The sequence below is a fragment of the Drosophila sechellia genome, chromosome 3R (assembly GCF_004382195.2).
Source record: "Drosophila sechellia strain sech25 chromosome 3R, ASM438219v1, whole genome shotgun sequence".
Taxonomy (NCBI): domain Eukaryota; kingdom Metazoa; phylum Arthropoda; class Insecta; order Diptera; family Drosophilidae; genus Drosophila; species Drosophila sechellia.
In genome coordinates this window covers 11058080-11082149 of record NC_045952.1, presented here as the reverse complement: position 1 = coordinate 11082149, position 24070 = coordinate 11058080, and the positions used below count along the sequence as shown (strand labels likewise).

The window sequence follows — 24070 nt, the reverse complement described above, 5'->3', positions numbered from 1 at the left end:
TAGTAATTCATATGAGAAGCTGATTCTCACTAATGAAATGCTTAATTCCCACATCTGTCTAAAATACAAAAATAAGAGATTTATTAGGAATAATTTCCTTGGTATACTTCTGCTAAATTATAGCGAAGAGTTTTTTGTTTTTAAATTGTTATACAGGAAATTCCAATCTTTATCCTCTTTATTCTGCGAGTCTTTTGGTGTAGTGAAATGTTTTGGGTGTATAAGAAATAATCAGATGATCCTCTAGCCGTGCTTGCTGAAGTACTTCTTGGACTCCTCTACATCGGGCTTGATGGTAGCCGGATTCGACTTGGGATTCCAGTTGGCCGGGCACACTTCTCCGTGCTGCTCGACGAACTGGAAGGCTTTGATCAGACGCAGAACCTCGTCGACGGATCGGCCCACGGGCAGGTCATTGATGGAGTACTGGCGCAGGATGCCGTTGGGGTCGATGATGAAGGTGCCGCGCAGCGAGATGCCCTCCTTGTCCAGCAACACATCGTAGTCGGCAGAGATCTTCTTGGTCAAATCGGAGAGGAGCGGGTACTTCAGCTGGCCCACTCCGCCGTTCTTGCGGTCGACATTGCACCAGGTGAGATGGCTAAAGTGAGAGTCCACAGAAACGCCCAGAACCTCGGTATTGATGTCATGGAACTCCTTGATTCTCTCGCTAAATGCAACGATTTCAGTGGGGCAAACAAATGTGCTGCAAATGGGATCGCAGATTAGGAAATAGTTCAATGCAATGTTCAATTTACTCACAAATCCAGTGGGTAGAAGAACAGCACCAAATACTTTCCCCTGTAGTCTTCCAGCTTCACCTCCTGGAAGCTGTTGTCCACCACAGCCAGACCCTTGAAATCGGGAGCGGGATGCTGGACGCGGACTGCAGCAAGGGGAGCGGCTGGAAGGGATTAAGGAAGACGTTTAGGCTAAATATTATACAAAACTTTGAAATTGCCTTATCTGCCCAGATCCCAACGAAGTATAATCTATCTCTACTCACTTTGATGCAGGAGACGGGCGGCAATCTGTTTCTGCTGACTCAGGATGGCCTTGCCCATCAGCGGCACCTGAAATGCATAATATATAAGATTCAGCATTGGAACGCGGGTTCAGCCAATTACGTAATCGCTGCGGCATGTTTTCGAATAAATCTCGATCGTTCGACCAACTTACATTGCGAATCAGCGAGCGTGCTACGAAAGACATCTTGTTCTAATAGATAACGTTTCTACAAGGCTTATGTTAAGTCAGAATTCGACGGAAAGCCGGCAGAACTTTTCGTAAAAAAAGTGAAAACAAACTTGACAGCAGGGTGTAACCAGCTCTGATTAAAGCTCAAAATACACAGAAAGCTGGCCACACAGTACATGAGTTCGGCTATCGATAATTATGTGGCGCGAATTTCAATTTAATTTTTAAAATTTATTATCAATCATCTTAAATAACTTTAAAATTACCTTTATATAGGATGCTAAGATATAAGAAATGTGTTGCTTACAGAACTTCGAATTGATTCTCTTTTTTAGTTTTACATTAGATGATGTTTTTCTTTTTATAAATCGCCCTCTTAATCCTTGCAAAAGAACATGCCTTGAAGATCAGAGATAAGCACGTATCTTCCGATCACCTCTTCACATGTGCTGCTCTGATTATATTAGAAACCACCGCCCCATATCCCTCAGAAGTCCATCTTGTTGTCCTGCCGTGTCCTTTGTGCATTGTCCACGGTGGAATAAGGCCGGCGATGAATAATGGAAAGTGTAGCAAAATATTTACCACGTACTGCACACGCCGCACAATGGTAATGAGCCTCTTACCCGGCGAACCAACCAACTATTTGCATTACATGCGTTTTGTTCGCCGCTCGTTAATCCACTAAATGCGGCTCAGTTGCCCAGGCTTTGGATTCTCTCCCTTCTCGAGGAGGGTTTGGTTTTGTCTTTTCCCGGCTACAATGCCCGATCTAGATACTTTTGTATCCAGCTAGATGCCGCCGCGTTCGGCTTGGTTTGACGAGACAATAACGATAGATACATGCGTGTCCTCAAATATTTTTGCATATTTGGCCTGAAGTTGGCAAAACATCTGACGGATTCCAAAACGCCCACACACCTCGCTCCTTGTCCGTTCCCATTTCCATTTCCATTCCCGAATCCAAGCCCATATCCACCAATGACGCTCGACTCTCTTGCTTTCCCGCAATTAGTCAATTCCCATGTTTGCAATTTCGCTCGCCTCCCCCATTTTCGCATCCCCCGACAGGGGTAACGCCCTGCCACCCAACTACCACCCCCGCTTTTTACAATTTTCACTGCTTTTCATCTGTAATTTTGCGCAAATTACGCGCTCCAAGTGGCTACCAGCCCGCTCGCCCTTCTTCACATCTCCTTTAACCATTCCCGAAAAAAACACGGGAAAAAATAGTTATTAAAAGACTTAACTATATAGTCCATATAATAACAGTTATATTGTAAAAAAAATAAAAATACTTTTTAGACAAAACGAAACTATTTTTGAGATTCAAATTAATCAATCAATCTCATCAATCAAAGTTCAAATTAACTAATATCTTCTGTAAGAATTTCCTTCTATTAATTTATACTATTCCCTTAATTAGATTTTTGCACTTGTTCTAATATGTAGCACTTCTTTCTCTCAGTGTACCTGGTCGTTAACTTGTTTATGAGTTGGGGCCTCGGCACTGGGGTCATGGGGTCGTGGGCTCCGTTAAAAGGCATCGCTAAGTAATTACGGCCAGATTGGCAAGGGGTTCCAAAAGTGTGTGTTTGAGTGTGTGTGTGTGTATAGCAGGGACTTCCAGGAACTCCCCGAGCACGCTTAGAAAATCCATGGCCGTGCACTAATTCCCAGACAGTTGGACTACTTTTACCAATTAAAAGTGCACGTCGCTTTGTCTGCGAGGGTCCAGACCAGTTCGGATCCGGGATGCGTATCGCTATTTGTCCGATGGCCAGCCCGCCCGCAGGATTTGCGCAGATTTGCATAATTTAAACAAACACTTGAGCACTTGAGGCACAGTAGTGCTCGTGTGCCGCTCGCGAAGGATCTGGCCAGGATGCGAAGATTCGGGGGATTCTCTGTAGGCGTTGCCGACATTCACACGCACCTCGCCGTCCCTTTTTTTTCTGACTCGCGCTCTCTCTCTCGCACTTTCATTGTCAAACAGATGCCGTCATATTAGCACAAATCTGCTTAGATCTTTGTTACCATCTCGAGTGCTGCTGGCCCAGATTGGCAGGATCTTGATTTGTGACAATTGTCACAATGCCGGGATGCTTAGGATGCGACGAGGTGCCGAGTGCTCCTGTTCGGGGCAACGCGTAATCCTGATGCAAATCTGGATAATGTGATTCGTATCAGTCGCATCACCACTCCATATCCTACGCCATCTCCATCTCGCCTTGCAATTCGTCGCCCTGTCCCGATGTTCTTTTTTAACACTTTTGAGATTTTGGAAATTCGAGATGTTCGCCAGCTAATTAAGAAAGTGGCAAGGACAAAAAATCGCACAAAAGGCGTGAGAACTCTCTCTTCCGTTGGGGAATCTTTGTCACACCTGCCCCTTCCATAAAAAAAAAATACAATAGGATTCTCTATAGAGTGTCTTAAGTTTCGTTCCTACTTCGATATTTGATTCATATTGCCAATAGCCAGCATTTTTAATTAATATTTATTTAAAAAATTATTATAAATACTGGTATTTATAATTGCATCTCTCTGTTAATCAGAGCATCTCCAGCCCAAGTATTTTCGGAATTTTCACAACGACTTCTATAACATTATCCATTAAAATGGCGTTAAAATTACTGCCATTGATTTTTGCCATTATAGCCGCAACAACTGCCGCAGAATCCATTCTCTTATTATTGCGCCAATTTGAATACATTTATAAAAAGATCTGGCTCGGCCATTAATAATAATTGCTGTGGTTTAAATTTTAATGGCAATTGTTGGTAAACAAGCAGAAAAGTGGGCTGCACTCGGCTGCCAATGGAGCTTCTTCTTCTCTCGACCCGTTTAATTTGTATTTATTGCAATGGAGAGTTATGCGCAATCGATGTGTGTGTCGCTTGCAAATAGCTAAAATGCATTTGCCACTTAAGCCGGGCGGTTATTTCGAAAAGATATTCCGCACGACAAATAAATATGATAAACATTTGATCAGCCCATTTTATCAGAGATCTCGACGTCCATACGGACGGACATATGGGAATTTTCAAGTCGGATTCAACTAGTCACCGTGAGCAATATATATTTAATATATAGTTTATATAAATACATAAATTCCTTAAAATTTTTTAACTATAATTACTGTTTGCATAAGGAGTATAGATATTGTCCAAGGTTTAAAATTATCAAATTACTCGTTTTCCAATAGAATTACAATTTAATTATTGATACATACATCCTAAGAAATGTTCTTATTTTTTAAGAGGGGCGTAATCAAAGCACTAAAACTCCACTCATTTCCACCATTTTCAGTTACAGACGTTGGCGATTTTAATTTAATTTACATTTGAAAAAATAATCGCCCCATTCCTTCGACGCCTTTTTTGATTTTCAAAGCAATCGCAACAATTCAATCACTTTGATGTTTGATGTTTTTAGCCCACAAAAAGAGCGCCTGCCCAGACACGCCCACCCTACACCACCCACCGCCTCCACACAGAAGCGACCGTATGTAAACGCCCATTTCCAGACATTTAAGCGCCATAGTCGTCGCTTTTTAAACATCAATGCGATTGCATTTACCCCATCCGCCCTGCGCCCATCCAGCGGCACATCCTTCTGGTTCGATCCCAACACCCTTGGCCCTCATCCATCCACCCATCCATACATCCAGCTATCCATCTATCCATCCTGCGGACAGGAGCTGCCGGCAACAACATGTAATTTCTTTAATGGTTTTTCCCTCAACCCCGTTCCCCTCACCGGGCCACAATTCAAAACGAGTGTGTCCGAAAATAAATGAAATCAAGTTTCAAATGCATTAAGGTGTAAAAAAGAATAACACACGGGAAAACAATTGGAAAACTCACAGGAAAAAAAGGATAAAGTTAGCAAAAGTTAGCAATGCTTAATGAAGGCATATCAGGATAATGAAAAACAGCTTACAAGATGACACACAAATATTAACTTTTTATTTTAATTACATTTACATCTCTTAATTAATGCCATAATTGTAGATCTTAATTTACAATTAATTTCACTATCTGTCCATTGTAGGCTACTTATTGAATTCATTTTATGAATGTACTTAAAGGAAATATCTGTAAATACTTGATTAAGTAATTATATTTATATGAACATAAACCGATATAACAGTTATCACCACTACCGTGCAAAAAACACTCGCTTATTATAATTGAAGTATATCAAGCCGTAAATGTTTACAATTTAATTACAACCCGGCTATTTCAGCCATTTGCCGTGTTAGTGGGATCCTGGCATCCTGCGTTCCTCTTCCTGTGCTTGTGTTTGTTTGCCTAAACGCATTAAAACACTTCATTATGCCTAATCCTGTGTGACGTAACAAAAGCCAGACACGCACGCACTCTCAAGCTTCGCCCAAAAAAACCCTTCGACTTCCCGTCCGAACATATGCCACTCGACTACACTTGAGCAACTTTATTAACAGCTCAAGGATATGGGAAGGGGGCATACTTCGAGGACGAGGTCCTGGCAAGGGGTTAACGTGAGCCCAGTGAAACTAGCTTCCCGATCGGGGTTCTCGCTTTAATGGCAGCAGAGCTACATGTGACTATTTGCATGTGAGGCAAATAGCTGGAATCACGGGCTGTCAGAAACCATAAAGTGAGTAAATGCCTTGTTACAACTATTTATTTAGCCCAGCTGCACTGAGAGAAATTCTGGCACAATAAAATATACAAATTATGCAATGAATATATCTTAGGACTTATAAAAACAGCAGGTCTGGGAACTTAAAGTAAAATAATATGGAGTTGATCATCATAACCGCTTATTGTGTTATAAAAGTTGCTGTTTTCATTCACTTTATATATGTAAGTAATTCTTTTGAGTGTATCCTGTATCCTTTGCACACGGAGTGCGCGCACGTGACGCGAGGTTTTCAACCACTTGGATGTGCTCCTGTTTGCCCTTAATTTTACGCCTGATTACAAGTCGTGGCGGTCGTGAAGGTAGATGATTGATAAAAATCTCACGGATCGGGTCCGCTACTAGGGTTCATAAACATATTTATTTGAATTTATTCCTTTTGCGATCCTCGAAGTGAACAGCATTTGTTTGGCCAACAGGCAGCACGCTCCTAATTGCACTTTTCGCCGGGGAGACCCCGACTATCTGCGACTATATCTGACTATAACCATCTGCAGCTAACTAAAGTTGAGCACATAATTGCTGGAATCTGGTCGAATCGCGGGCTCAGACTGGCGCCGGGCGACTCAGGAGCACCAAGTCGAGTCCCATTCCTTGACCATTTTAATTGCAGTAATAATTCCTTTGTGTAAGTGCCTGCGATGCAAATGTGGTTGGGCCAGGGAAGAGTAGGGAAACTGCGGGAAGCCCAGGGAAAATCGGGATGCGAAAAGCGGAAAATGGATGAGGGATGGGCAGTGGAGGGAAGGGTGCAGTAGCGGCAGTAGCAATCGCGCATATCTTAAGCCGATCTAACGCCGTTATCCCAGGTATATCACCGCTACTGTTTCTCGTTTGGCTGCCCGTTGCGTTGGCAACAAATTGGATTACAATTAAATTGCATTTACATGCAGCGCAGCACCGCCTTTGTTTGGACCGATCCGATCTCAATTAAAACCTGGCCATATTTTCTATATTTGATATGGAAACCCGGTGGCCTCCAGCTGCGCCCGGCTCGCCAGATAATTGATGCAGGGTGGCCATCGGGATTTGCTCGAACTGCATTCGTATGGGAAACAGGATCATTACGCCTTTGCGTACTCAACAATAAATTCGCAATAAAGTGGCGATGTAAATATTTGGTGTTTCCAAGTGTTAGGGGTTGAATTGATTATCATATCTTGTGGTAGTTATTTTAAAGATTAAAAATAAATGATACTGTTTTTAGTAGAAATATCGCTATTAACCGCACTTACTTAACCATTTGACTTCATTTCTAATAACATGAAATATTGCTGCTTACATTACCTTTTCAATACTTTGTTGTATTTGTTGCATGTCCTTAAACTCCTTTTCTGTCACATATATTTTTTTAATGGTCCCATGGTAATCTAATTAGCCTGTATTTGGCTGCTCCATTGGTTTACATCTGCGGTTCATGCCCAAAGTTTAGCCGGAATCCTTGGGGGAATGAGATTTCGCCTGAAATTGAATTCTAGTTTAGGGCTCTCTTGTCTATCAGCTGTATTTTGGCTTCGAGTGTGGCATTGTGGCAATAACCCGGCGCAAATCCAGCCATAATGCATCATCATTAGCCAAGACGGCGAGCACTGCTGTTTGAGCCACCGCCCTTTGTGCCGCGATTGCGCTGGCTTTTAACATCGCCCCGAAAAATAATTGAATTGTTCTTCGTTATTTATTTTATTATTTTGCTTGTCTCTCATTATTGTTCAGCCCACTTTGGGCCAACCATACGCGCACAAAGCCACCGACATCACTATCATCCTCGGCCACCAGCTCCATTGTTTCTTGGGGCGGAGAGCGGTGAGGGGGAACCGAAGGGGATGTGGATGCGGACTTGGCCATGGAGGTGGCTCTATAGATGGGTAGCACTTTTGCGCCATCAAAACTGCGCGTCATAAAATACGCGAATTGCATTTGCCATTTACGATGTGATTCTCGTTTTATCTTTGTTCTTTTTTTGTGTGTGCTGCTGCCGTCTTGTGTTTGCTCTTCTTTGTTGTTTTGCTCCTTGGTTGGGGCTTTGTCTGATGCACTGAGAGAAACTGTGAGTAAGCTGGCCAAAAAACTAATCATTTATTCTTACAACTGGAGTATCTTACAATATACTCGAAACAGGTGTTTAAGTTGCTCTCAAAGTATGATAGTACATAATCTCTAACTTGTTATTATTCTTTTGATTACCAAGTTTAGAGAGTACCTCGTTTTCAGTGCACCCAGGACTCCGTGCTGATTCCTTTGGGGATTTTGCGCACAAAGCAGTGCGAAATTGAATGTGGGATTTGGCAGAGAGATAGACGGGGGCTGCATCCCCTGCGTTGGGGTATATGTACACATTTGCGTGGGGGAGGTAATTTTATTGCACTGCTTTTTATGATGTGGCGACAAATTGATATTTCGCTTTGACCACAGACCACAGTTGGAGTGAGTGGCAGAGAGGATTCACTGTGTTGTGCAGGGAGGGGAGTTCTTTGAGGGCCAATTGAGCTACAAGACGGCGACCGCAGAGCGGGCTAGGACTGCTTGTTTTAGCCAGGACATGTGGAATCCCACACCGAGGGCGGTCCACCGCCCGCTGAGTTGGCCGCGTCTTAAAAATAATTAAGACTCAGCCTCCATTTGGCCCCTTTGTACCGTCGGCGGTTTGTCTGTTGTTCGAGTGGCTGTTGTGCGTGCGCATCCTAGCGAAATTAAGGACTTTAGCGCGATTTCTACGTATGTATGTTTGCCGACGCCTTTGTTTTGGCCGCCGACACAGGCAGGCTACCGTTAAATGTGAAACTTTTACTTTTCATTCACGATCTGCCCATTCAGAGGGTTCCGCATTATGCTGTTTGTTCCTTGCGCTGAAATCAACTGTAAGTTAATCGCATTAATCCGCGATCGTCTTTCAAGTGGATCGGGGTCCTCGGCGATCCTTTTGCCGGCAAATTATTCAGTTGGGAAATCACAAAGGGTGCTGATCGCTAGAAACAAGGGTTCTTCCATTCACAGCGATCACCTACTGTCTAAAATTTGATAGGGTGAGCTGTCAAGCCATCTTGCTTTTATGCTAATTTGAGAGGAGTACGTTGCGTATGCGTGATATTTCCAGGGGAGGTGGTCATTCTAAACCATTTCCATAGTTCCCAATAATCCGGTAATGAAATGCTCATACTCACTGTGTTCCATAAGATATCCTCGCTGTATCTCGGCACAACTTGCTTTGTTCTTTTATTGCCCCCCTCATGCTGAACAAATTAAACCAATAATTTAGCTGTCAATTTTGCAACGCTGCGCTGGCCACATAGAGGTATCAAATTCATGCGCCAAAACCGTTGTTCCTTCTTGGCCATTGATTTTACCGGGGGATTGAGGATAAAGCCGGCGAAAGGACTCAGTTTCCCGACAATCGTAGCTGGCTCGTTGTATCCTTCGCTCGGCCACTCGAACTGTATCTTCCTCATCCACATCCCTATCCACATTTGGCCGGCATTTCGCATCTGTGGGGATGCTAACTGCAAGTTCCCCCACTGCCGTCCCTTCGATCCGATTGCTGCTGCAAATTGGTAATTTTATACGGTTGGCGGTGCCTGTGTGCTCCGTGTTCGCCCTTCTCGATGGCGTTTGCTTGATTGTGAATAATACAAAATAATTGTTTAAAATTAAAACGTAAATGCTTTCAGCCATTGTGGACCGCACTTGCCGGTTTAATTAGTAATTTGAGGCAGAGCCGGCGGGAAATTTCGTAATACATTTCTATTTTATGCGCTACTTAGTCTTACTCTAACTGACTACCTTATCATATAAATTGATAACATAATTATATTGAATATTAGCATCAGTTCACAATTTTGCATAGCCAAAAAATATATATTGTAGTTAAAGTAATTAAACGAGTTAAATGCTTTTATGGCAAGTTACTTGAAATTGTTGCCAATAAATTTACAAGCAAAACAAAGAGGAATCTATTGTGCTTGTGTTTTTTTTGAGTATATTTTATTGTTTGAGATTTTAAAACGTACATTTTATCTGCCTTTGTTAAGCCGACAAATTTAATGCGAATTCCTAACCCTCTCGGTGCAACATTCTCATATTTATACTCTCCAGAAAGGCACTCAATCTGCAGGAGCAAAAAGGATATATGGAAGGGGAGTAGGAAGTGGGAATCTTGGTAACACACATAAGTAACGCACAAGAAAATCGGGACATAAACGGAAACGAAAACGAAAACTGTTCAACTGTTGAAATCATAAAATATTACCTTTCGCAATACAATTTATTTAAATCAAAGTCTAAAGCGTTATTTACGAGCACTGTGGGGTTGGATGGGTTGCTTTTCGGTGGAAATTGGGGGTGTGCAAGGGTGGATCGATGGGTTTTGGGGGGCTTGCGTGTGGTCCTTTATACATTCATTCCCGCCATTGTTTGCATTCTGAAAGAAGACAAAAGCCAAGCCCCCAAAAGCGAAGGAAAGCGCGTCACACAAATTTGGCTGACTAATAGCCGCAAATAGCCGAAACGATGATAATGATGTGATGGGTGGTCTGGTCAACCCAACTTTGCTATGCCATGATACATACATACAAACATATATATGTACATATTTATGGGGGTTTCTGCCCACGGATGGGAACTACAACTCCATTTGCTTTTAACCATTCCATTTCACGTTCTGCACGTTTATTGTTTTGCCATGCTTTCTGCCTATTATACAAAATGCTACAACAGACGGACGGACAAAAGCATTCTCCATTTGCCTAATGTGTTTGTGTGTGAGTTGGAAAATCGAAATTCGGAAAATTCCGAAATTGAAATGGAGTGTGTCTCGGGAATTTAGCAGGAATAATGTTAGTTTTTGTTCGACTACCTTCAATTGCCAAATTAATTGCAGTTAAGTCGAGCAAGCTAAGCCCAGCTTGCTTGCCCTCTCTTTCACTGCCCCTATTCCCCTCTCTTTCGCATTGCAAACTTTGCTGAGTGTCTGTCTGTCTGTGTGTTTGTGTGTGTGTGCATCCTAAAGTGGAGTCAATGAAAATTGCAACTCCCACTTTGCTCGTACGTCAATTAGACCTCCTTCTCAGCCACCCTCTCCTGTCATCTCCTTTCACTCACTCACACACACACACAGGCAGTGTGTGCCAGAGGCTCCTGTCTTTCTCCTTCTCTCTCTCGCTCTCTCTTTCTCCCGTTCTACCCATCTCTTTCCATTGCAGCTTTAGCTCTTTTATTGCAGTGCAATTTGTTGTAGAAATCGTTTTGTCCGACAGTTGAACAGTTTGTTATTTCTTTTAAATGTTCCCAAGCAAAGGAGCTTTTCCAAATTTTTGTGGCTTGCCTTGGCCAGCGGTCAGGCATTGAGATTAATGGGAGTGTTCCTCTCAGTTCGTCCTTTAAACTGCACAGGCAAAAGGATTTCCTACGATATGTATTTGAATTATAATAGATTCCTATACTAATGTGCTATAATATTCTTCCAGGTAAGCTCTAACATTTCTCTTAATTCTTCTAAAATAATGTATAATGTACAACAGACTTTTTAAAATAAAGAATATTTTTATGTGATCCTTAAATGCCTTAAAATCTTTACTTTTCAGTGTAACCTTTAGTTAACCTCTTTGATGGCATTTCCAATTTTCCCAAATGAGCGCAATCAAATCCGAGCTGAAATTTCCTCGAGAACAGAGCGAAACACAAATGAAATCATCTGGAGTTGCTGAGTGAACGCAATTTCCATTTGTGAATTGAGATTGAAATGGAAATGGGGCAGCGCCTAAGTGTCACTATTTCTGAAACCGTCGAGGTGGCCGGAATTCTTCCAATTCCCCACTCCATTGTTCCCCGGAAAAGACCCATCCCCCATTGGATTTATTTTTTATACACCCCCAATCCCACTCTAAAGTCTTACACGAAAACGAATCAAAAACAAGCAATGCACAGAGGGAAATTACGGAAAAATGTGTTACGGACGCAGGTGATGGCTCCGCCAACACACACACACACACATGCACAGCTCCTCCAAGGGAAAATGTGGAGGTGATGGGTGGCAGATGGGGGTGCTGGGCGGACGGTGGCGCCTTGCCCTCAGCACGTGGAGACGCACTTTGGCAAAAGCAATCTTCTAAACAGGATAAATGTAATTGCGCATGAATTTCTACGCATATTTCGGCGTCGCTGTCTGAGCTGCAAATGTTTGTTACCCATTTGTTTGGTTGTGTTTTTTATGCTCGCTTTTCCCGTCGCTGAAAAGCGTTCTCCGGCATTTCGAGGAGCTGTCACCCCATTGGCCCTCCGCTGGCCACGCCCCCAAAGAGAGTGCTCTCTCCGGTCTCGCCGTCTCTCTCTTTCGACGGGTAATTGACTCGCATAATGTTTGTTTTGTTTTGAGCAAATCGTTTGCAACACTCTTTGAATGCCTCGTGGTTGTCTCATAAAAAGCGAAAGCATTTAAAAATTCAATTTGCCCTCTCTCTCTTTCTCTCTCTCTCCCTCTCTCTTGCGTTCACCCGCTCTTTTTCTGCAAAGTTTGCAGTGCTCCTTTGCAAAAATGGCCGCCTGTTCGCTTTTTGGGGGAGGTTTTCTCTTTGGGGAACGGAACTCTGTGGAATGGAACATGCTATAAGGTAGAAAGCTCAGAGAATCCAAATAAATCAAGAAACGGTAATGCATTTTAGTGCACGATACTAAACAAAACATATGATAACATATTTATAATTACTAAAATATAATGCAATAAAGTCAATATACTATATGTTGAAAATGTTTAATTTGATTTTTTAAGTATATGGCATTTCGATAAACGTTGCGCTCACCTTTTAGAAGCGTAATAAATACTTTTCATTTTTTGGACATTTGGTAAAACCCCTTTTACTTTTCCTTTGCATAATTTATTAGTTGTCTGTTTATTTTTTTCAATATTTTAGCAATTCAATGATTTAACTATCTCACCGAAGTCCATTAGTTGGAACTTTCACCGCTCAATCTGCTAACCGCAAAGTTGCAATCGACTGGTGCATTTTCGGCAAACACTTTTCTGGTCGAAAAAGTTTGCATCTGGCTGGCTGGGAAATTTCAATGGCGCCACAGAGCAACACTTGACCCCTGTTAGGTGGCAATTGATTGATTTTATATTGGCATTTCAATAGACACCAGCCGAGCGAAGCGATTCGAGTCGAGCCGAGTGCGCCCCCACTTTAGACGCGTTCCAAATGCCAAGTGTTTCCCATTCGGGGGGAGGACAACCAAAGCTCACTCCACCAGCACCGCAGAGAAAAAATAGTAAAAGAGGAAAATGCGAAAAGTGTCTATCGATGCGGTTGCCGTGCAATTGTCGAAATAAACGAAAAGAAATTCCGAACTGCAAATGGAATGGAAAAGAGCGACCGAAAGGGTGGGCCACCAGGCGGTGAAAGAGAGGGACAGCGCGAGCGATAGAGAGAGAGTGGGACACACCCTCCCAGGAGGGGTAGCAAATACGCAAGTGTGTGTGTGAGTGCGGAAAACCATTTAGCGCAAAGACCAAAAGAATTTGCAGGGCTGCCAGCCAACCACCTCAGTCTCAGTTTCAGTTCCACGCTCTCCGGACACGAGACCGGGGGTTAAAAATCCAGAGACTGAAACAATAAAAACACTAAACGATCGCTTTGCCACACACAAACACAAGCACACACACACATGCACACGGAGACACACACAAACACTCGCATACATACAGAGACAGAAAGGACGAAGGACTCAGAACACAGAACTCAGGACTTGTGCGTCTGTTAACAGCCGCATTTAAATTCAAATGCGAAACGTTGATCAAACGGTGCAGACGTGTTTTTCCCAACGGTAGCGCTCGGCGTTTTCCCTTAACGAGTATTTCGTGCCACGACTAAAGTGTACAAGGTTTGGAAAATTTTCTATTTTCCTAGCAAATATATATAAACAAGAAAAACAAACACAAGTGCAAGTTAAAGAACAAGAGTGCTGAATTAAACATTTGAACTGCAAACCTAAGCAAAAATCTAAAGCCATGTCTTCCTCCGAGGCCGAAGTTGACATCAGTGTGGTGTCCAGTCCGGAGCCGAGTCCTTTGGGCGCCGCTGCCCGCGACAGTCCGCTGCTGGCCCGCTCGCCGGCCCGCTCCGCCGACGGCAGTTCGCCTCCGGCCACGCCCACCCATCGCTCCAATACGCCCAACACGGCCGCCGGCACGCCCACAACGTCCGCCTCGGGCGGCAATCACTTCCATCACAGTCCCAGCGGAGGCGCTGTACCGCCGGCGGTGTTGCACCATCACCTGCAGCACCACCTGAGCAGCCTGGGCGGCCATCCGGTGGCGCTGCATCACGCGCTCCACACCTTTGGCCACTTGCATCCCGCCCACGGGGCCACACATCCCGCCCTGCTGCAGCACGCCCTCACGCCCACCGGCCAGCAGCAGCAGCAACAGTTGCAGGTGCAGCAGCAGCACCAGCAGTCGCATGTAGAGCGCCTGAGTCCGCCGATGAAGAGTCCGGAGCGGAATGGCGGCGATGAGGTGCAGGGACACAGTCTGAACAACAACAATAGTAAGGCCCTCAATCACAACAACACTTGCGCCTCGGCGGCCGCAGCAGCGGCAGCAGCAGCGGTGGCAGCGGCCAACCTGAGCAACAACAGCAACGACAGCAACGGGAGCAGCGGGTGCGGCGGCGGCAAGAGCACCACCGGCTCCAACGGATTCACCAGCTTCTCCATCTCCAGCATCCTGAGTCGCAGCGAGCCGGCCAAGAAGAACGGCGCCGCCGGACTCATCACCCCGATCCCGCAGTTGCCGCAACCAGGAGCCGGCGGTCCACAGGATGCGGCCATGCTGTCCAGGTAAATAAAAACACTCCAGATTTGCATTGGTTATATGACTCGAATCAAACCAGAGGGCTACCCATTTTAAATGTGATTAATCTTGTAAATATGAAGTCGGTTTATATCTAAAAATCTTAGGTGTTAGTTACTTAAATGTAATCAACTTTTTACTTTGCGTTGGATTTTTAAATCATTTTAACAATTTAATCCACATAATGGACTCATATATTATTAGTTACTTTTGGCGATATTTAGCTATCCCACCTAATTTTGATCCGCAAGATATTCAAAAATTCTTAAATATTTACCAAAAAGAACTAAGACCTCGTTCTAAAAATATCACTTTTTAAGGGCCTGCATTATAATTTCAATCCTATAATTACTGATATTAAGTGGATATAATTTTATATGCCAAAGGCTCTCCCATTAGTTACCTTTTTTGTAATAATAAAAACCACTCGTCTTAAGTGCAAACCGTACCCATTTATTGTTCAGTGTAGGCGACCCAGATTAGGACGTTCGCAGGCGAACTGAAACCAAAAAGTCAAGCCTTCCCTCAATCAGCCAAATGCCCAAAGAGGCTGCCATTCCACTTGTTCGTCCTCGGGTTGGCCAATTTTGTATAATCGTCCTAGGGGAAGACAAGGCAAGGTGACACAAATCTCTTCGCAGGAAGTGCACAAAGAGGAGAAATGGGATGCAGAAGGACTGAGATGGTAGCCGGGAGATGGTCGATAACCGAAAATTGTTGGGCAAACGTTACACGAGACATTAAGTGGGTGAAGATGCAAATGGCTAAAGTACCATGCCATTGTGCTCCGAGGATCTACCGATTCCAGATTCCAGATGCCAGACAGATAAAGCAAATCCAATGGAACAGTTTTTAGTTACTGACCTCGAATGTATGCAGAAAAGGGCCCAATTCGACGGTCTAAACCATTTTTGCCCTGCAATTTGGCCAGACTATCGAGTTACATAACATTTGTCAGATGAAATTCAATGCACCGCTTCGGGAATGAATGTAACCGACTGTCCGGCTGATTGACGGACTGACAATGCTCCAGTATCGTATGCAAAACGCGGTCCTTTCGAATGAATGAACCCTCAGTCCCTCCAAACTGACCCACAAAAACTGGTACGTTCCTACAGCTGTTTGTTGTGCGAATGCAACTTATTGATACACAATGTGCACTGGAAATTAAATAAGTTAGAATTAATATTTTTACAATTTTGCAAAACTTAATAGTGAAGAATAGTACTCTACATTTGTCTACATAATTCTATATTTATTTAGGTACTAATCATTAATAGCCTATTTCTCTTGGAACATATTCCATTGAATCAATTTATTTTATCTCAGTGCACATGCGTTTTTTTATTCATTTCATTCATATCATAAACGCTGGCATATTAACCCCACTTAGCCGGCTTTTTGAGTGAGCGATCGAATTTCCAGGCAGCTCGATTAACGCATGTGTTGAATTAAAAAAAGAAAAACAACCAAGAGAATTTATAAGTTGCACTTTTATTTTACGCGAGGGGGTGGGGGACTCCCCCAGACGTTTTTGGTCCCCGAACTTTTTAATAACGATCATTTTCATTTCATTTACGCGTGCCCGCGTCGCTGATCGTCTCGATAAGGGAAGTCAGGTTCTGTAGCCGAGGGTCGCTACTGTCCCAGTCCACTGGACTGTGGCCCGTGCGTGGTTACCCCAATTAAGGACCTCGTCCTGGACGAAGTGTCGCCTCCTGCTGCTTGGCGCTTGCCCAGCTGACGTGTGGCTGCCTATGTGACTGGCTTATCAGTTGATCATCATCGGGCGGAATGATTAATGCCGGGGGGATATGAATACGAGTATGAGCACAGCAACTTTGCTGAGTGATCGTTTAATGGTTTGAGCCGACTTTCTCCACGAGCTCGTCGTATTTTGACAGTTGCGCTTACGTTTTTAATTAGTCGCTGGGCTTTCCCTGCAGCCTGTACTTAATTACGATTCAGTCGGACGAGCGCGGGATTCGAAAAAGTTGCGGAGCCAGATAGCAGGAAAAAACCATTGAAGAGGTGTAACCCGATATGCTTGTGAGTGGACTGGAAACAATGGGCAATGGCGAACGGAAAGGGTGCTCCTGCATTGTCCTTTTCTCCCAGGATGACGCAAAAAGCAGACTATGACATTATAATTACACACACACACATACAGAGAAAGGTATACATAAAGTAATTACAATCCAATTGCAATCGCAGTGGCAATTGAGGACCTAACCAATCCCATAACATATCTCTTCATCTGCAACTGATTTTCGGCGCTGAGGGGATTAGTGTTTAGTGGTGAAATGCCTTTGATTCCTTATCGCGATGTTGTGGTGGGAACTTCTATGGTCGCAATTTAATCAAAACATATTCTGCAGACCATCAGATGCATCCAATCCGAGTCTGCGGCTTGACTTTGCCCCTTCTCTCGGATTCGCCGGTCACGTGTCATTTGGCGGGGCTTCCCATGGTGGCAAATCGACAAAAGATGAAATAATAGCGAAAAACTAATATCATGCTCTTCACAAATGTCACAATTTTCGGTTACTTTGTTTAGTCGTCTCAGATCAGTGGGACACCATAGCCTAAGCCGCTCCCCAGGCACTAGACTATAGCTAATAATCCCGTTTAATGACAAAAGCAAACTTCGCTGCCCATTCGAGTGTTTAATATTTTGCCTACTTTTGCGGCCAAGTCGAGAACCCCTCGAAAACGGCTCGAAAACCCGTACCGTTAAATGTCAACAATGTAACATAAATTCCTAGTATCGCGAGGGGAGTAGGGAATTTTTGAAGGGGAGATCCCGCACGGGATGGACCAATTAGCGTGTGCAAATCTTTCATGCATGAGCGATTCCTAAGCGGTTTTAGGGCTCACAGATCGCTTGGCCACACAAATTTAAATAGATTTATTTAAATCAATTTCGCTAATGCGGCAATCGTATGAAAAGTGCGGGTAATAACATTTGAATTGGTTAATACTCCACTCGTTGCTTAACTTAACCCCAGCCGCTCGGTTCACATCACTTTGAACTTTCGCTTGGATCTCGACACAAAGAAAGCCCCACAGATGGCTCGGGGACATCAAAGTAGAAACTCATGGCCAACCAGAAACCGATGTTTGACGCCATGTTAAACAACTCAATTGCACAGCCCATTCTATGCCTACCATGCTCTATGATGGCAAGGACAAAGGGATCCCAAGACGTGGAATTATGATGGGTGAGCCGGGGCGAAAGGAGCCCAAAGCGAGAACCGCAAACAATTCATTAAAAGCTAAATAACAAATGCATCAACCCCCCTAAATATCCACCACATTTGACAGCCCGGGGCTGATTGGAGGTCTACGAGGGTCCAAAATGGGAGCAGGAGTGACCCGGAGCACCGCACCCACTTCTAAAAACATGGCCGTCCGCTTCCGCCGCAGCATGACACCAATGCAAATGGTCGTGGAAATGAATACCCAGCTGTCCGCGGTTTGCCGTGGGCAAATTTATTCAGTACTTATTTCATTAACAGCGCGTCGAGCTCTTGATTTGCGTAATTAGCCGAGCAAATAGCTACAAGCTTTTGTTTTGATTCTTCATGGCGACCAACATCGCACAAATTAGCCCCAGTAATTTTGGTAATTTCTTTTGTCCTTTTTTTTGCCTCCATCTTTTCCGAGAAAATGGAAGGAATTTGTTGTAGTCCCTAGTTCAGAACGTACCATAATATTATAAATATATTCTAGTAAAGTCTAGTGCAACTAAGTTAACTTCCCTTTCATCTTTCCAAACAATTTTTTATTGGTGACCATGCTCTTGTTCTTATAAAATCACAGATTTAAAGCCAAAATAGTTCAGATTCAGTTCGATTTTTCTCGACGTGCTCGTAACTTGAGAGGACTTCCTTCTATTTTCGAGTTTCTGCGGCTGTTTGGGTTCTGGCTTCTGGGTGGGTCGAAACTAGCCGAAAGCCAAAGCGGCTTTCTCTCAATTGCCGCTGTAAACATGAAGCCCATTAGAAGTGATTTGAGCTGGCGACTTGGGGAAGCCCCTGAAGGCTCCTCCTCATAATTCGCCAGTCCGGGCTGAAAGTAAACTTAATTGAAAATCATTACTGCTGGCAAGTGAAAATGGAAGTGGGAATCGCTGCAAAGAGAGCGACTGTGGCTATCGCCCACCTGGCTATTGATTTCCACACCTGATGCACCCTTGGCCGCAGCGAAAGAGGTCAACTAAATGTTAATGTCACACACACACATTCTGCCTTTTCTGTCTGAGGTTCGGTTGCAGTTGCACCCTCGAAAAAAAAAGAAATCACAGTCCGAGCACGGGTCACCTGTCAAAAGGGTCAAAGTTTGTCGGGGGGTAGAGCTTAGTCCAACCGCCCGGTGAAAGCGAAATGCGAAAGCAAAACGAGCTCAAGGGGTAGGCACTATAGAATACCATTCCATGCATCACCATATGCTACAAATTGGCATTTTAGAACGGTGAGAATGCATTTCGTGCGGCTTACATTTAACACCAAAGTTCAGTGGGTGCGTGGGAAGCTTAAGAGTCGGTAAACAAAATGAATCAATCACAATCGGGGGACATGGGCAACTTTGGCCAATTACATTCGCCGCGATTTCACCAGTCGCAAAAAAAAAACGAACTGGAAAATCCCACCCAACTAACGCTCCCAAATGCGAATATAGAACACATTATAAGGAAAAGTGTTTCGCCTTGGCAGCATAAATAAATAAAATGTATTTATAAAGATGCTTTTAAGCCAGTAAGTTAAGTTGCACAGAGAGAAAAAAAAAGTAGAAGCGATTCGTTGAAAGTATGTAAATTAAGAAGTATACAAATATTAATAGTATATGTAACAATTTAAAACTGAGGGATATTATTTGGATAATTCATTTAAGAAAATGTTGGTACATTAAAAATACTTTATAATTAGTAGGTCATTATTTTTTTACAGTGTGTATTTATACATATATATACGGTACAGGCAGGGTTGAGTGGGCCAAATTCTTAACAGCTGTTGTCAGTTATGGGGTTGTTAAGGGTCGCCAGCCTCCTTGATTTTCCCTCGCTTTTCCCTCCGGTGAACTTTGATGCTTCAACTTTCTTAGGCTGAACAACTTTTGGCCGTCGGCAAAAATGGTAAATGCCTAATGGCCTCTTAAGTTCGGGCCCGCATTAGCGGAATGGGGCCTTCTTCACGTCTTGATTTTCGGGCAATCATCAGAATGCATAATTGATGGCGTTATTAACCAATATTTTCGCTTCTCTCTCCTTGCAGATTGGGTTTCATATCGCAGTGGGGAGCGTTAGCCGGTCGCTATGCCGCCCTGTGTCCGCCCGGATGGCCCTGGGCCCCCCAGCGACTGCCCTTCCACAGTCCCACTCATGGTAAGTTGATTAAAATCGGCCAGCGGAGTTACCGCCGTTTCCCATTGCAAATTAAGACAACCGAACCGAACTGAGCCGACTGCACAGGGCACATGCCACAGCGGCTTAGCAGCCGTGTTGCATCCGCCTTTTTATTTCGCCAGGAATGTGATGTATCAGGCATTCCTCACAGTACACTCAAAAAGAAATATGGGCTGCTTAAAGAAAGGCATCTCATGATATAAGTACAAGAATATATTAGAAAATGTATTATTATGAAAATTGCATAACAGATCTATAGGAAACCGTTGCAAAAGTCTTTCAATATAAATTATTTTGAAACTATATCATATACAGATGAGCCCATTTAGTATTTCTTTATGGGGTTTAGGCATTAGTGAATGTTATATTAGAGAGTTTTCTGTGAGTGTTGCGGAATTCCGATGCGTTCGACTTAAAGTTAAGTTGCTTAGTTTCGCTGGCAGCGCCTAATGCCTCAAAGAATTTCGCCCCAGAAGCAGACAATGCAAATGTCTTAAGCTCACCCACACACGAAATGGCTTGAAATGGAAGACAAGCGAGACGACTGCTTTAATCGTCATTTGCAATTAATTGCAATTTGTAATCGAGTATCGAGTTACGGACAAAGCGTTTGACATGTTTCGCAGCAGAGCGAGTGTAATTGCAACTGCAACTGCAAGTGCAACTGCAATTTCAGTGGCAACATCAGGGAGCGCTGTTTAAGCCCGTTTAATTGGCCCCTTTGGCATTAAGAGTCGTTGCAATTGCATTTGTTCATGTAAATTGGCCTTAAGTTCATCACCTTGTGCTGCCACTCCGACTATCCAGATATCCAGCTATCCAGCTATTCATCTTTTCTCATAGCTAGTTGAGTTTTTCGGTCTAAAGTTTGCTGGCGGCGTGCTATTAAGAGATTTAATTTTTTCTTCTGCTCGAAATCCATTCAAGGCAAATTACGGCAATTTAAACTTTTCAAATGAGATCAAAACTAAAAGCTTCGATAAAAAGAAAATCGGCCAAGCTGACTGACAGCCATTTTAAATGGTAATTTAATGCGCAGACAGAGCAGGGATTGCTATGCTATATTATACCACCATCAGTTCGAGCATAGGTATACCATATATATACATACACACATCCGTATAGATATTAAGGCACACACATATACTCTTGGCGTCTGCGCTTTAGGAACCCACAGCAATCACGAATGACACAAGAAATAAAAACGCTGGGGCGACAAGTGTGAGGTTAAGTGTTGCAGCTTAAATCTCTGCACATGGATACACAGATGCACAGATACACAGATACGGGGTATCTTGGAGTAGTAGCAACCCTTAGGAGGAACCACCCCAAAACCACCCGGCACACCGCCACCCACAGCGACTGACAAATCAACTAACACAATTTGAGCCGCTCTCCGCCACGCTCGCTCTCTTCTAACGGTCACCTCTCACACGCTTCTCGTTCTCACGCTCCCTCTCTCTCTCTCTCTCTACTTGCAGACAGCTCCTCGACGAACACGACCGAGAATCCGCCATCGCCCACTTCCATGAGCCCGAACAACAACAATAACAACAGCAACACCACTGCCAGCTCGAACCAGGCCAGCAAATCGCCCTCGCACCACCCACTGCACCCCCTGTACCACCCACTCGGCTCGCAACAGCAGCAGCAACAACAGCAGCAGCACCAACAGCATCCACAGCAGCAACAGCATCCACAGCAGCAGCAGCCTCACCAGCCCACCACGCCCACCAGCAGCAGCAGCAGCGGAGGCGGCAGCAGTCTGGCCCACCATCCGCATCCGCATCTGACCGGCTCACATGGCGGATACTTGCTGCCCAGCAGCTCCAACGAATCCGACGAGGAGGGCGAGGAGATCATCGAGGAGGATGATGGTACGGATGGACCCTCCGACAGCTCCTCGCCACATGGCGATGGCAACTCGAAGAGAAAGAAGAAAACCAGGACTGTGTTCTCGCGCGCCCAGGTCTTCCAGCTGGAGTCCACGTTCGATCTGAAGCGCTACCTCAGCTCCTCGGAACGAGCGGGTCTAGCCGCCTCGCTCCGTCTGACCGAGACGCAAGTGAAGATTTGGTTCCAGAATCGCCGCAATAAGTGGAAACGCCAGCTGGCCGCCGAACTGGAGGCGGCCAATATGGCCAACATGGCGCATGCGGCACAGAGATTGGTGCGTGTGCCGGTGCTCTACCACGATGGCACCACGGCCGGATTTGTGCCACCGCCGCCGCCACATCACCACCCCATGCAGTACTATGCGGCCGCACGCAACACCAGCCCCCCGCGACCCCCGCTCTCGTCGCTGGTATAGGGAGTGGGGTGCCTGGCGACGGCGCCCATGTCGCTGCTGAAGCCGCCCAATTCCATGGCCCATCCGCCCCATCCGCAGCCACCGCCGCCGGCGCCGCTCCACATGCAACAACGCTCCTTCCTGGGCTGCGAGCAGCTGACGGAGGCGGACATGGACTCCGACTCGGAGCATGAGCGCAGCCACATGATGGACGACGAGGATGCCGCCATCGATGTGGAGGCGGACGAGGAGCAGGAGTCCGCCTCGCCAGTTCCATCGGCCACGTCACCGAAGAGCAGCCTTTGCCTGGAAAGCAAGGAGAGTGCTGGCCAGCACAAGGAGCTAGCTGCTCCGCCTGTGGACAAGTCCGGCAACCAGAAGGCCTACTGAGCCCAATCCAGCCAAGTGGATGCACGGAGGAGAAGTCCTTCCCACGTTGTATGCTTAAGTTTTTCACAAATGGAAAATATAATGAATGCAACGCGATTGGGGTCATGTAATAGAAACTGTGTTTGAAAACGCTGAAAAGTTTTGAAAATTCGACAGAATTCCAATATCTTACATTCCAGAATTGAGAAATTTCCATATCAGAAATCTCATTTAGATAGTGTTTCAACACTCCGTGCCGGACCACATCAATTGGTTTCAAGTTATTATGATAGTTTGTTCCTAAAATAATCCCCTGTAAATACGAACAACTCAAGCTCCTTGTACATTTGAATGTCTCTTGCTCAATAAGTTTAGGCTTTTAAAAATAACCCCACACCATGTGTACATACAATACATACATACATATATATAGATATATATATATATATATGCCGATCACAAGCGGATTGTGTGGGGCGCTTGGCTCATCGTGTCGTTTTTGTTTTTGCTTTTGAATCTTTAAATTGCTGGTCAAGTGTAGGCTAAGTTCGATATGCTAAGCCGATTTGGTCCCTTTGGGCGATTTGGGCAATTATTGTTAGTCTAGTGCTATTCGTAAGCTGTGTGTCAAGCAATTACCAAATAATTAGTTAAATTATTTATATTTTTAATCGAATGCTAACGTAATCCAAACTTCAACTGAAACCAAACCAAACTCATTAGCGTGCACACACATTCACATGAGATGAAATGAAATGCGTATAAATATACAAATAACAAACTATATATAAACATATTAATAAATTATATAAACAAATAACATCGAAATGCATTTTTATTGCTCTGAGGGAGATTCACGCTTTAAGGTACTTTAGATACCTTTAATGGTATCCTTCAGATTGATATCGTAAGTGGTATAAGATACTACATTGAATACTATGTTTTTTATACATTTAAACACTCATCTACTTCCTGTTCTAAACTGATCCCAATCCCTTTGTGCGGACGCAGTCGACCTTTGCGCGCATCTGTCCACATTCATTGTCCTTGCAACGAATCTTGTGCCCGCCCAGGATTCATGCTCGTGTATCTATGCGATGTGTGGCAATTTGCTGGCATTTGATACAAATGTTTTTCCATGCGGATTTATCCCGCCCACTGCGCCCACTTTTGCCTGAAAGCGACGGCAAGCGCTTATTTGCGTTTAATTGCCAACTCAAATAAACCCGTATATGCGATATATAGATACGTGTGCTTGTAAATCCTTTTACAACAATGCCGG

At 44.3% G+C, this 24070-nt stretch overlaps 3 protein-coding genes across 3 annotated transcripts; 2 read left to right on the top strand and 1 right to left on the bottom strand.

Annotated features, from left to right (window-relative positions):
• Nucleotides 1-159: 159 nt before the first annotated feature.
• LOC6621082 (peroxiredoxin-2) lies at nt 160-1323 on the bottom strand. The gene is made up of 4 exons (XM_002045237.2): nt 1180-1323; nt 1007-1073; nt 763-904; nt 160-706 (listed from the first exon to the last, which is right to left on the bottom strand). The coding sequence occupies exons 1-4, from the start codon at nt 1210-1212 to the stop codon at nt 244-246; spliced, it is 705 nt and encodes a 234-aa protein (XP_002045273.1). The 5' UTR covers nt 1213-1323; the 3' UTR covers nt 160-243.
• Nucleotides 1324-13463: 12140 nt separating this feature from the next.
• On the top strand, nt 13464-22460 carry LOC6616737 (homeobox protein Hmx). Its single transcript, XM_002041038.2, has 3 exons — nt 13464-14712; nt 19999-20108; nt 21611-22460. Exons 1-3 carry the CDS (start codon nt 13883-13885, stop codon nt 22438-22440), a joined length of 1770 nt encoding a protein of 589 aa, XP_002041074.2. The 5' UTR covers nt 13464-13882; the 3' UTR covers nt 22441-22460.
• Nucleotides 22445-23571, top strand: LOC116801698. The gene has a single exon (XM_032722802.1). It carries the CDS (start codon nt 22468-22470, stop codon nt 22807-22809), a length of 342 nt encoding a protein of 113 aa, XP_032578693.1. The 5' UTR covers nt 22445-22467; the 3' UTR covers nt 22810-23571.
• Nucleotides 23572-24070: the final 499 nt, after the last annotated feature.

Excerpts from the sequence above, each read along its gene's own strand:
- LOC116801698 (XM_032722802.1), top strand. The coding sequence starts at position 22,468 with ATGTCGCTGCTGAAGCCGCCCAATTCCATGGCCCATCCGCCCCATCCG.
- LOC6616737 (XM_002041038.2), top strand. The coding sequence starts at position 13,883 with ATGTCTTCCTCCGAGGCCGAAGTTGACATCAGTGTGGTGTCCAGTCCG. Across the intron at positions 14,713-19,998 it reads GATGCGGCCATGCTGTCCAG|ATTGGGTTTCATATCGCAGT; the intron begins GTAAATAAAAAC and ends CTCTCCTTGCAG. Across the intron at positions 20,109-21,610 it reads CTTCCACAGTCCCACTCATG|ACAGCTCCTCGACGAACACG; the intron begins GTAAGTTGATTA and ends CTCTACTTGCAG.
- LOC6621082 (XM_002045237.2), bottom strand. The coding sequence starts at position 1,212 with ATGTCTTTCGTAGCACGCTCGCTGATTCGCAAT. Across the intron at positions 905-1,006 it reads CGCCCGTCTCCTGCATCAAA|CCGCTCCCCTTGCTGCAGTC; the intron begins GTGAGTAGAGAT and ends AATCCCTTCCAG. Across the intron at positions 707-762 it reads TTCTTCTACCCACTGGATTT|CACATTTGTTTGCCCCACTG; the intron begins GTGAGTAAATTG and ends TCCCATTTGCAG.